This window comes from Semicossyphus pulcher, unplaced genomic scaffold (genome assembly GCF_022749685.1).
Source record: "Semicossyphus pulcher isolate SPU_LCO1_2020_fin unplaced genomic scaffold, fSemPul1.0.p SCAF_3, whole genome shotgun sequence".
In the NCBI taxonomy this organism is placed as follows: Eukaryota; Metazoa; Chordata; class Actinopteri; order Labriformes; family Labridae; genus Semicossyphus; species Semicossyphus pulcher.
The window spans coordinates 15837305-15851500 of NW_027211704.1; the positions used below are offsets into that span (position 1 = coordinate 15837305).

The 14196-nt window shown below is 43.5% G+C and overlaps 1 protein-coding gene across 2 annotated transcripts in view; it reads left to right on the forward strand.

Moving 5' to 3' along the window:
* srgap3 (SLIT-ROBO Rho GTPase activating protein 3) overlaps positions 1-14196 on the forward strand; it is a 60881-nt gene that overhangs the window by 4697 nt on the left and 41988 nt on the right. For both annotated transcript variants that reach the window (XM_069677709.1, XM_069677710.1), the window contains exon 2: positions 8708-8903. In XM_069677709.1, coding sequence (XP_069533810.1) covers positions 8708-8903 — 196 coding nt within the window. The remainder of the gene's footprint in view (positions 1-8707; positions 8904-14196) is intronic.

A 14196-nucleotide genomic window follows, 5' to 3' on the forward strand; every position in this document is an offset into this window, starting at 1 on the left:
AAGGTTAGCATGTAAAAGCATCACAGAGGGAACAGCTATGCCGTTATCTAAAAGTTACACAGTACACCTAACAGCACCTTTAAAACATTAACTAATAAATATGTTGTTTAATACACATAAAAATGAAGTGTAAAATTGCTAATTTGCTGCTTCAACTAGTTTCCAGTCTTTATGCTAGGCTAAGTTAGCCGGCTACCAATGTTAGCGTCATACTTAACGTACACACAAAGAAAGGTATGAATCCTCTCTCCATCTAGCCACCACATACAGTATGTTAGACTCTCCACCCTTATATTACCAAGTGTGACAAAAACATGCCTCTGCCATCATACATCATACACTTCAGTTCTCTCGACGTAGCTGACTGCTCTGGTCTCCATCATCTTAGCGTGATGAATGCAGCTGCCACTCGATAAACTGAGAGTTTGTTCTGTCTGTTTCACAACCGTTCAAGAGATAATCAGTCTTTCATAAACAGGGTGATCTGCCAGGCGTAGATTATCTTTTAACACAGTCTCAGAATAGTTCATTAGGGTCTCGTGCTGCATTGATGATACAAAGGTCTATTCAGACGGAAAGGCGGTTTCATTTTCTTGGTTATTTGGTGCCAGTCACTACATGATTTCCCTTCTCATTTCATTCACTTGTCTATGGTGAAATCATTTAAACCGGTGCTGTCTGGAGAAGTGCAGCTTTTAACGCCATGATTGTATTACGAGTCCAGTAATGCACTGCTGTTTGCTGGGGGGACTTAAATCTAGTAACAGGGCTGTTACTCTTAAATTGAGTTTATCTGAGAGTCTAAAGCATCTAAACTGTAACTTTCTCTTAAAGATGTACTTTGGCTTGCACTGTAGGATACACATATAATTTGCAACAGCTGTTGGTGCTTTGCTATTTGAGATAAAGTCAGGAACACAAGCAAGTGCAGGCCCAATTCACCATATTCACACATTTTCTAACGTCAATCCTACGGAGAAATGCTCAAATGCTGTAATAATGTTGTCCTGTAAACAAAGGTTAGAAAAACGTTAGCATTCGAGCACTTTTTGTTAACAGTACTGTTTGATAGTGTTAGTGAGAAGGGCGTAAATTCCTAGCTCAACATAGTCTAAGCTTTTAGCTAGCTAACCACAATGTTAGCTAGTAACTGGCTGAATGTTAGCTGTTGTGACTTAGCTTCTGGTACCTAATGGGTTTTATATGATGTTTTAACTTGAAGTATGGCCTACATTTTCAGTTGCTGATCAAATGAAAGTGGTGAAAGGATTCATGTCAATGTCAATGTCAATGTCACTTTTAACTATATAGCACATTTAAAACAGCCAGTGGCCAACCAAAGTGCTTTACATAAAAGCAGGAAGAAACAATAAAAACAATAAAGGCATAAAACATATAAAAACATAAAAACAACAATATGGATAAACCTAATCAAATAAAAGACCCAATAAAAGAGACTATCCTCTGCCGAGGGCCAAAGTGAACAAGTGCGTTTTCAAAAGTTTTTTAAAAGTGGTGAGACAATTTGCAGTCAGGACAGTAAAAGGTAAAGCGTTCCACAGAGTGGGAGCCGCAACAGCAAACGCTCGATCTCCTCTCGATTTTAAAAATGATCGAGGGACATCCAGGACCACCTGATCATATTGATCACATTCCGTTTGTCAGTATAACAGAGCTGAGTGACTTCAGTCCGGTTTCCTCTGTTATTCCAGAGCACTGTTTAACACTGTAAATCAAAGTTGAGAAACAATGTTGCAAATATTACTGTTGGGAAATTGAGAAATGAAAAAATGACAGATTATTAAGCCATTACTCACCTATATTGCACAACAGGTATCAGTGTTGAGATGCTACAAGAGAGATCAAAATAACTTCCCACTGAGGAACAGAAACAGAGGAAAGAGGACAGTTGCACAAAAATAACTCTACCGTGCAAAGGTCTCTATTTGAGGGAGTAATTAGTAATTTTTTCACAGCAGGCTTGGGGCCTGCTAGATTAACTTTAGCATATTCCACTGAAGCACAGGTCCCACTGTAGACTTTAGATAATTAAAGAGAGCACCTATTTGCAGCTCACCCACCTCTGTTGGTAGAAATAGAAGCATATGTAGCACAGCCTCATTAGACATTCAGAGCTGCAGGACTACAGCTATTGATTACTTTCAGCATCAAGTACAATTATTTTGTCCGACCAACATTTTAAACCCCCAAAGATGTCTTATAACACAACAATGTAAAGTTGTATATTATACAGTTAGGCTAAATGTAAACTGTTTCTTCAGTTTGCTGTCATTGCAGTTGGTTGTGTGTAGATTGTGCACCGAAATAACTGAACTGTAACCGGAAACCTGCGGAAAAATGGTGGCGGCATGTCTCCACTGTCTCCACTAAACCACTGAAAAGCTGTCCTTGTGTTGATCTTGGTTCGACGTTGCTTCCGAGTCTCCACTTTAATAAAAACTAAGTGCTGTCGGATAAATTAATTCAGAAAACTTCCTGTTCATTTCTAAATACCAAAACGCACTGGGAGTATTTCATTTTAATTTGATGCAATCTGTGCTCGGAGGGAGAAAGTAGAATTACTCTCACAGCTTTGATCAGATGCTGCTGCACACTGTTTACCTGATCGGCTGCGCAGACACATTCATACCACGTCTCTGTGCATACGTCCGCACGTGCCTCCTCACATCCACATCTATCAGACTCCACCTCTCCTCCAATGAGCTGATCCCCGGGGACTGGTACACGCCCGTGTTGCCATGGAGACACCTCTTAGCCTGGTCCTGAAGAGCTGCATGCTGGATACAAGCGGTGATGGACGGCTCGACTCTGAAAGGGCGTGTTTCCGGTTGTAGCTTATTGCTCGGGATTCGCTGAAGCATCCCAGTGTTGCGTGACTTTCCTCATCAGGTTTATTACAGTTTGGGAGGCTTAAAGAGCATTATGTCACAATCTCATTTATCCTAAATGGACTTAATTTTAATTAAGAAGAGAGAGGTACCTCAAAAACCTAGGAATCAGTGAAAATAATGCACAAGTACATCTAATTTATAACCCTTTTTTCTGCACTCTGCATTGATTTTTAGCGTGACAGCGGAAAATCCGATAAACCAGCAGATAATTAGGAGGCAGGATTAAGAGTGAAGGACAATCCCGAGACTGACAGCTGACATCTTGCTGCAGGACGCTCCGTCAGCTCACCTCTTGCTCCCGCCATTGATTGCTCTCAGCCCCTGTTGTCTTATCTCTCAGTACATGTGCTGCAGCGGTCCGAGCTAATGAGGGAAGCGACGAGATAGAGAGACAGGCGGGCAGGGAGGAACCTGCGCTGACATTAAGGAGCATGCCCTCATGAATCCAAAATTGCATTAATCATTTGGGGATTTAAAAAAAAAAAAAGAAGAAGAAAAGAACAGAGAAGAGGAGGATTAGTTCAACGACTGGAACTTGTATTATGAGACTCAGTGCGAGGGACAGAAAGAGTGAATTAAGGTCCGGATGAGGGGGTTGCATTCGTCTGTGTGTCTCTTGCTTTTCATGTGAATTTGGCTCTGCAGTGTAGAGCCCAGATACTGCAGAGCTGAGTCGGGGATTAGGTTAGTGAAATTTGGCTCGGAGTTGCTTTTGTCTGATGTGTGTGTCTGTATTTTGTGTGTTTCTTCCAGCATGGTGATGTAAACGCTGAAGGACGTTATTTTCAAACACCTTCTGAGGCTGGTTATGATTTATGATTTATCCCCATTACACATTTTTTTTTAAAGTTCTCTTTTGGCGCATTTTAACTCTTAAATGTGTGCTAAACTTGGCTGTTTTTATCTGCAGAGAAGGCACATAAATATCCTCTGAGCACACAATATAATAGGTAGTTTTTCAGCACTATTATCCTGCAGTGAAACCATCCATCTCTCCTGCTGCTCCTCAGGCTGCCCGGCTTCCCCCGCTGCCCTCAGGATGCTCTGCAGACAATCCCTCCTGTTCACCCGATCCAGATTTTTTCTCGACTTCATTGCGTCAAGGCGTCACGTGGCCCTCCGAAACAGCAAACTTGCAGTAAAATGCTGCACCAGTGCTTCATCACCGGTGTCCTGAATTGACTTCAGGAGGCACAGGTTGTAATTCTGTAAGATAGCAAGTAAAATCTTGTTCTGAGCACATTAATGTGTCAAAGCATGTGTGCTAGGGACACGTGGGAGGCAGTGATACCTTCAGTGCTGAAGAAATAGCAAAAGCAGAAGTCCTTGTTTGGTGAGTTTTAGATTTTTGCTGAAGTTTGGAAAGTTGTTTTGCACTGAAGTGCTTTTTATAGAGTGAGACGGAAATGAAACATGACAGAGAAACTTCACCCAAACAAACACTCACCCAGTAGGCTGTATCCAGCTTGGGTAAAAAAGGGGCTTAACAGTGGGGGGACAAGTATGAAAACGAGCAAAGATTACGCCTACAGCATAACTTCTGTGAAGTCCATTTTGAGGCATGCATACAGCACAACTGTTGGTTTAAGCACATAAGAATAATTTTTTTTTTCTCTTTGAATTACCATCAAGCCATCCATTATCTATACCGCTTATTCTGTTAAGGGTCACGGGGTGGCTGGAGCCTATCCCAGCTGTCATTCGGCAAGAGGCGGGGTGCGACCTGGACTGATCGCCAGTCAATCACACCTACGGGCAATTTAGAGTCACCAATGAACCTAACGAGCATGTCTTCGGACTGTGGGGGAGAACATGTCAACTCCACACAGACAGGCCCACTTAGTCCGGTTTGAACTAGGAACCTTCTAGCTGTGAGGTGACGGCGCTAACCACTGCACCACCGTGCAGCCCCAGAATTACCAACACAATAAAAAAAGTAAACCCATTACAGCCAGTTGTCCTGACCTGTGAACGAGCGAGAAGCTTTAACTTGCCAACCAATCCTGCAGGAGCAGTGTAAGACGAGGTGGCAGTTTGTGGGAAGTGGCTGAAGTTAGTAATGCAGGTCATGTGATGCACACTGGCCCAAAATGATGGACAGGAAGACAAAATATTCAACTTATTACTCTCTATGAGTCGTCTTGCGAGCAGAAAGACTGCTGCTTCATGTCACACTGCCTGACCAATCAAAATCCAAATTGGATGGAGCGTCTACTAAAGATCCGAACCCAGACAACCAAAATGACATTTTCCAACACTCGATTATTACAAGAATAATGGCAAATAAATCTTTCCACAAATCACATACCCTGTAAAATCAGAGGTTAATACACGCAGGTCAAATATAATTTGAAAACCTGTATCAAATGATCATCTTAAGACATTCATGCATGCAGTCGCCTACAGGAAGTCAGCCAGCTCAGTCAGAGGAATTCTCAAACAGACTCTCTCATCCAGTCAGCGCTGAGCATGCTCTGTAGACCCAAAAAACACAAAAGCCTGTGGAAACATTTGAATAACCTTTTGGGCGTATTCGTCCTGTATCCTTATCTCTTAATACATCTGTAGTGAAGCCAATTTACATGTGATGCTTTTTATTCATGCCCAGTGAACCACAATATTCACACTTCTCAGACTCTTCGGTTCACAGAACACTTTCAACCATTACTAGAAACATCACCGCACTGTGCGCTAACACAGCTGCAAACACAGAGTTTTGTCTGCTGGGGTCAAAGGTCAGGGATCTCCAACATCCTGCTATTGTTTTCAGAGGTTTTCCTGCTCTGTGCTTTCATTTCCTGTCCTGGAACGGTGGAGGAGAAATAGTATTAAAGAGCAGGTGTCCAGTGGAAAGGGCTCTTATAATGATGATGTATGGACTTGAGGTTAAGGACGTGAAGTGTCTGCCGTGAATATATGATGTCTGCTCTCATAATATGTCATAATATGTGTCATTTAGAGAGCGGCGGTGTTGAACCTGCCTGCAGATAGATACTTGCAGGAGAGAATTTAGGATTTATTTCAGCTTTTGCAAACATTAGTGGAATGTTAAGAGAGACGTATTGGACTTAAAGGTAGAATAAGAAGGATTTTGTCCTTGCATTTTGTCAACAACACATTCAAACTGGGCCCCTCCTCCTGGGCTCTTCATCACCAGAAGCTCTCTCTCACTCTCTCTCGAACTAGAACACGCCCACCCCGCCGAGGTTACCTACCCGGTTTAAGGCACCTACCTGTCCGACAGAAAGAAGGCCAACTCTGCATCGCTCTTTCGCCGTGTTCGCCGGTCTGAATGGGGCCCAGTTGCTAATTTTAACACAACAAAGTAAAAGACACAAAGCAAGTCAAGTTTTTAACATTAGGCTCAATTTCAGCAGCAAAGATCTAATTTTATTCCACCCTCACATGGCCCCTAAAGTAGAGGCTGTTTCAAAACTTTAAAGGATAAGTTTATCCTCAAATAAGGAATTTTGGCCTTTTTATGTTCGATCCCAGTGTGTGACCATATTTCAGCTGCTCCAGCCTCATCCCCCCCTCCTCTCTCTCCACCAGCCTTTTTGTCTGAAGATAACCCCCACCGCCCTCCTCCGAAAGAAAAGCAGATGGCTCCATCCTAAAATAGCGAGAGGCAACACACAGAAGGTCTGCCACAGATAATAGCGGCACGGTTAATCAAGCAGCAACATTAAAGGTTTAACTTGCTCACTTTGAATCAGGGTTGTGTTGCTGTGTGGTTCGCCTGAGCAGTCCCACCTGCACTGCGAGGACTTGTGTCAAAAGCAAATGAGCCCATGGCAGCTTTTCTACTTACAGATACCCATAGTTACACACGGTGCTAAAAGTCCATTTCATTCCAAAAACCTGTGTTTTTTAGTAATTTTCCAGATCATTGCCAATGTAATTTTATTAAGAGACCAATCTGCAAACAGTGCTTTGTCTGTGCAGATATTGTGCTTGTAATGATATTCTGTTGTTTTGTTTTGAAACCAAGGAAACCAGAGCAGCTCAGCTGAAAGTGGGGCATCCAGGCACAGCAGGGTAACACAGATATCAGTGGGTTCAAGGCATTCACGTCAAAAAACCCACGCAGGGTGGGTCCAGAAATTCAGGGTAATTTATTAAACTGATAACATAGAAAAGAAGAAGAAACGCCTCTGATATGAAACATGAATCGAGCTTTAGCTCTTGATTTGTTGGCGGTTTGAACAGAAATCATCTTGGAAGCAGTAAAGGCTTGTTCTGAAGCATTTTATCTGCACTATAAACTCTTGTCTTTTTTATTTCTTCACCTGGAAGCTGTTTAAAAAGAGAAACCATCTTTCGAAACATCTTTACCTCCTCCTCTGCGACTGAACCACAGAGGGGTCCTCTGCTCTGACTAAACCGCAGCCAGTGAAGCCACTCACGGAGCTGGGAACACTTAGGGAGTAATTCTCCAATTGCTCATGGTTTCTCAGAGGGAAGGGCACACTTCTGGTGTGCGTGACCTATTTTTCCAAGCTCATCTGTCAAGCGCAGCGCTGCAGCTGGTGGTTCAGAGTTCCCTTTTCTGTGAAAGACTGCTTTCTGAAGTCCTCCCTGTCACTCATGCGGATCGGTGGCACAGTTTCCTGGGGCATTTCTCTTTCGGCTCGACTGTTTTTCTCCTTTTTAGAGAAGAAAACATTGAACAAATGAGCGTAGCTGCATGTCTGGGTAGAAAAGACATTCCTGACAGGGCTGAAGCAGAAGTGGTGGTATCGCTCCCTAAGCCCTCAGAGCTAGGGGGGGAGAGGAGGGATAAAGGAGGAGGGCAGGGACAGTGGTTAACCACACAGTGAAGCAGGCCGCTCCAGGCTGAGGCCGGGCGGCACGACATCACAGGGAGAGAAAAGCTCGCCCGCCCCGCAAAACATCACTGTTTCAGTTCAAATGGCAGCCTTCCTCCGGCAGTGAGAGGCTGCTTATATCCACGAGGAGGGCCCGGCTGAACAAATTACACCCTGAACAGCATGAAACACAGTCTGTGTGACGGCTGTGGTTTCGACATCATCAGTCAGCAGTTCATCTGACTGACGGAGTCACTGCCCGGGCTCAGATATGTTAGGATGAATTCTTAAGGGTTTAATCCTGCAGTGACTCACGATGTGACACAAGGACATTACAACATGCACTGACTTACATCTAGGAAGCTCATTTTCCTGCAACTCTTTAAAGACAAATATAAAAAAAAAAACAGCTTTTATTTTGAAATGCAGTTTTTTAAGAATTCCTGAAGTTCCCATGAAAAACCCTGACAGTTTGCAGGCACGGAAACCACTGCTACACTTGCCTCGAGGGAAATCACGCTTTTTATGTGACATTAAAGGATTAGAAGGCATTTTGATGTCTGATAAATAACTGTTATTAGCTCAGGAGGTTTCCTTCCTCTTGAGAAGCGACACCACTCATCCTGTTTACCGCAGCTCCCTCCATCAGGTCGAGTTTTCATTCTGCAAAATGCTCCTTTCTCTGTGTCTCTGTTCCTGATTCGAGCGTCTTTGCTGCTGATGACAGCACTACAAAGAGGAATCGGGTTTCTCTCGTGGGCTCCTGCTGGTATGAAGGATCTGCAGTCTGTCTGGCGGCATCAGGAAATCTTACTCTACTACTCGCTCCAAGTGGATCAGTGCATTAAAATAAAACACTTCACAACAGTAAAGTTCTTGATGAATTCTCACCAGGCTCTGTTTGACCCGCCGTGTTGTTCCTTGTTGTGTCGGCCGTACAAACACTCGACTCATAACCGTTTCTGTTTCTTCTCTTCTGATGCGCAGAGATCCGTAACCAGCTGGTGGAGCAGTTCAAATGCTTGGAGCAGCAGTCCGAGTCTCGCATCCAGCTGCTGCAGGACCTGCAGGAGTTCTTCCGCCGCAAAGCCGAGATCGAGCTGGAGTACTCGCGCAGCTTGGAGAAACTGGCCGAGAGGTTCTCCTCCAAGATCCGCAGCTCCAGGGAGCACCAGCAGTTCAAGTGAGTGTCCCTCCCTGCGGGCTGACAATGCAGTGTGATGCTGCAACTGTTGCATGTAACAGTGTTGGTGCTTTTGAGAGGTTGTGTGAAGGGTTTGCAAATTATTAGTAGTCTAATAAGAAACAGGAAGCAGATCTCATGCTCCACTTTATGATGGATAGATAGTGTCTGTGTCTCTTACTAAAAAAGAGCGCTATCCTTCACCGACCTTTTTATGTAATATATGATTAATTTCTAATAGATTAAATGTTTTTAACATGTAAAAAAGTTTTTTGCCCTAAATATAGCCTGCAGGCTGCAAGTATAACTTTTGCTTATCCAAGGGTCAGAAAGTTACCCATATGTAGCCTGTGAGGCAAAACCCAGGGCAAAGTCAATGCTTCAGCTAATTATTATTCATTATATTTGAAGGTTACTGCATGGCAGCATTTTAAGCATCCCTCTCTTTTCTCTCGTGCATTTTGACAGGTAGTGCGCAGGAACACATTGTTTAGTGACATCTCAGCATGTGAATCTACCTGAAACTATAAAGCTGCATTTTCATATGTACGCCCCCAGATGTTGAATACTTTAAGTAAACAACGTATTTCCGTAAAGTACTTTCAGTTTGCATCACAGGGGTGTTTTTGTGTAGCGTCTGCATCCTCCTCGAAACACTTCACTATTTATACCCCGGCTGTGAGACCCCACCCTGCTGCTAATCACAGTGCATTATAAGATTACAGCGCCATGAAACAAAACACTCCATAACGTTTATGCACTGTGAGGGAATTTCTATTATTACGGTCAGGATCTTTATGACGTCTTCAAAGGTCAGCTGGTTCTGCTGCGCTGACGAGGAAGCGGTTCATTAAAGAAGTTAAGACTGGTGAGGGATGGACACACGCACTTAGACGCTCGTGGTGCTGTGATCTAGCACTTGACTATTACAGAAGCTCAGAGCTTCATTATGTTAAAAATTGCATCTATTATGTAGAAATATGGCTGAATGTGCGTCAGACGGAGAGCAGTGGGTCCATGTGGAGGCTGATACTAAGTTTATAACAGTGTCATTTATTCAAGACAGGAACTAATTAGCAGAATAAGTACAGAAACAAGACGATGTACTTTTATATATATATGTGTTGTAATAACATTATGTAATATCAACATTTTAATTTATAACAAACATTGTTATAAAAGAGAACTACCGTAAAATCCGTAATATGTAATAAGACGCAGCCTGTTTTTGGGGGTAACCCAGAGCTAAAGAAGAAACAGTTTAAATGTATTTTCATTTGACAAATCTGTTTTCACCATGTCGAGTTTGCAATCCTGCTAGCTACCGGTGCGGTAGTTAAGCTCAGCTGGTGGCTGCACTGGCGATCATGATGGCGCATGTCTGTGACGAAGCTTCAGCTAGATTACAGCATCATCGTCTGGCTTAAATACCATAAAACTAAAAAATGACTCTCTCTGCATTTTATACTGGTATATTGGTCGCACTGGTATAAAGGACGCAGCCCACTTTTTAGATGAAACAAGACTAGGTGAAACCTGGTATGTGGCTGACCGCATCAGGTCACGCTTTTGTGGGCAATGTGTTACAAGGACTGTCCTCATGAGGCCGATGACAATGTGTTTGAAAGCAGGTGCGGACGTAGGTGAGGACAGCGGACGAGCAGCCCTGCTTACTCCCCGAACAAAGTATCCAGAGCCGTATAGACAGAGAGTCGCGTCAGTGGAGGTCCAATATGCTCCATGATCCGCCATTGTGATGACGCAACTCTCTCTCTCAACGGCTCTGAATGTACCGTCAGCTCTGACTCAGTCAGTCAGTCGGTCAGTCAGTCACATACAGACCCATGTGTAGGGCTGACCCCGATGGTGAGCCAAAAATTATGTATTAAAAGTGCGTCTTATCAACCAAATTTTAATTAAAGTCCAGAGAAGAAGGCAAAAAGCATTAATGGACACTTAGAGTAAACGAATCAGTGAATGAGGAGGCCATTTAACGTCATCACATCCAAATCAGCCGCTGTAACCCTGACACATAAACCCTGCAGCTCAAACACTCAAAGGTACACTGGTGATAAAAAAGTGGGATCGTCTGCACAGAAACCACCAGGAACACATTGGTACATGACTCACGCGGGGCATGAAATAAAGCGCTGCCGCTCCCAAAATCAGGCACCTCAGGCGAGCAGGAAAGATTCACCCAGCTGTGATCTGGCACCGAATCTCACACTAAAATCTACATCCATGTATGTAGTCCAACCCCAGCTCTGATTCTCACACATGGAAACAGCAGGACTGCATTCCTGACATTTCATATTCAAACCTTGTTAGAATTTGTAATGTGAGCGTCTTACTCTCACATGCTCACTGATCTGCTGGATGACGATGTTATTGTCGGCTTAAATTAAAAAGGAAACAACACTTCCAGGTGTTCACAAATCTCCTGCCTAGGTGTGAAAATACTGTGTTTTAGGAGTCACACAGAAACTACAGCCTATTCAATGACCATAAATGGTACAGTAATGTAGAAAAACAAACAGATAAACCCACGTATATTATTTATAAGTTCAAATAGTCCGTAGATGAGTCATATTTTGTGCCATTTTATCTAATTTTCCACTCTTATTTTGTAAAGAAAATCCCATCTTGACAATATTAAGACCAAAAAAGAAGTTTGTGCATACTGTGCATAGTAGAGCAGTTTGTGTGTGTGTGTGTGTGTGTGTGTGTGTGAATGTTTGACTGGATAATTGAGTCCAGCTGTGTTAGAGGAGGCGTGCTGCACTGTGGCGTCTGGCTGATAGTTGAACAGAACAGAGCTGCTGCTGCTGGGACACAGAGGCTTAACCTTTAAACCGTACAGTGGATCTCCTCCTCACAGCGAGGGACAGGTGTGAGAAGAAACACACTCTAATCCTCAGACACATGTTCTAATCATGTTACACTTTACTCTGCCAAGATTACAGCAGACTTAAAAAGCAGGGAGCCCACGTGTGTGTCAGTGCAGTGTCTTGACAAAGGTCTTATACAAACACGTAGACACACAGAAGTTGTGCTTAAAGTGACCTTTAAAATGCTTTGTATTTCATGTTTATTTTACTTTTTTTCAGAAAATACAGAACAAAGGACAAAATTAAATAATAGAGGCTGAAGAAGAAAAGCAGAGACAACACAGGAAGTGTGTGTGGGAGGCCACTACTCATGCTTGACGTGTAGAGGATGTAAAATTCAGTCTGTCACCTGAAATTTCTCCCACACACACTTTCACCTCTATTTAGAAAAACGGTTTTATAAGTGTTTGTTTAAGCCAAAAAAGGTGGTTCATAACGTGGTTGCACCTTGTGCTGTGCACTCCTGGTCTGGGCGGGCAGGCGACCACAAATCCTGTTAATCAGCTGTGACACGCCCTTTACTGTGCTTTTCCTCCCGCTTTAAGGTAGTTAAGTTTATGGCCAACCACCAAAACACCAATAGAAAAGAAAGTAGGAAAGAAAAACTCTCCTGTTGGTCCAATAAAAACATGTTGTTGGCTCAACGCCCGACCAAACAACACCAAGAATACAGAGAGCAGGAAAATTTGGGCCTTATTTCAGTTTTTTCATTTGTTATCTTTGACTTATTTAATCTCTAACACATCTTAAAGAGGGGGTATGATGCTGTTTCACTTTTTAAAACATATATATATAATGTTACAATGTTGGATGTTCAGACTAAACGTGGATGAAGTTTCAAATCTGTAGGTAAAAGTATGTTGGAGTAATCCCCAGGCTTCTCAGCTCAGTCTGCAGGCGGCTGTGAACGCCAGGTTTCACACAGTTTTTTTTAACACGCTGCACTTTGTGACGTCACAAGGTGCAGCCTCAGCAGGCTTCGGAGAGCTGGCCAATCAGGAGAAAATGGGCTTGTAGGGGCGGGGTTTTTCAATGGGACAGAGCTGACTTTTGTTGTTTCAGGCAGAGGCTGTATGAGGGTCTGCACAGAGCACCAGTGTGAGAAGAGGTTTTTTTTTACTGTAAATTATGCTAAGCTACTCCACAGGTGGAATATGAAGCTTGAAATTGGCATAATACCCCTTTAACCATGTTCGCTTACATTGAGTAAAAGTAATGCTACTTCAAAAGCAGTGTCTTATTTACTCCTTTAAGATTTTGAGTGATATTCAAACATGGTAGTCTAATTGAGTCATCTTGACCAGCACACTCCTCCATATGTGCTGGACCTCAGCCTGCAGTCTGCTGGCTGAACCCTTCCTGTGCAGATTCATTAGCAAGCTGAATGCCAAAGTGATTTACAGCTACTGCAGCTACAGCTCCACCGCAGCAGCAGCAGCAGCCAGGCCGAGCATCATTTTGCTCGTCCACTTTACCTCATTTACCACAGTGAACGGACACACTGGAGGGTTACCTCTCTGCTACATACTGCTGCTGCTCTGCCAGATAGAGCACCACTTCCCTCTTTCTTACTGGTTCACAGTACCTCAGAGACAACAGCTAGCCAACCTGATTTTAATTACAGAGCAGACGTTTCAGGGTCTATCATCAATGGGATTTATAATGTAGCACATCACATTAGAGTGGATGTGTATCGTCTGTCATACAGACATTATTCAGACGTTACATAGCCCCATTAGAAAGGCAACTCATGCAATATTGATATGGAGAATAACCTGTCTGGGAGAGATAAGACAGGGCTTGTAGTGGTGTCCAAATTGGTTTGAGTGAGCGTGTGTGTGTGTGTGTGGGGGGTGGGGGGGGGGGGGGGTTAATCTCTTTGCCAAGCGATTCGTTTAGGTTACTGAGAGAGAAAAGTGTTTGGTGTCTTTCCAGTGTCAGATCTTTGTCGAGTGTACAAGTCAAGGAAAAGAACAAGGCAGCAGACTTTGACAGACGCGGACTGAAAACCAAATTCCGGTGCTGCGTTGATCCATGCAGTCCCGCTCACACTGCTCACTTCATCATCCTACGTAGCATCTTATGGGACTATTTTAAAAATATTCATTTCAGGTGCTGCAGGTGTAGCCACTTAAGTAAACACTCCGCAGCACGTCCGCTCTGTTGCCATATGTAGCCACGGCGCTAACGAGCACCGGGATGAGGTGCCGCTGATAAGGGCGCTCTGCATCTCAGTTCACTCTGTGCTCTCACAAAGAGCTGCACTCATGTGACATCAGACGGACTTTTGTTGTAGATTATTGATGGAAAACGACAAAATGGCGAGTTCTCCTTTTGCACCAAGCAACCACAAAGTAGCAGCTTGACATGTTGCAGTTAATTTGCCTCACAATGCGCACATCGCA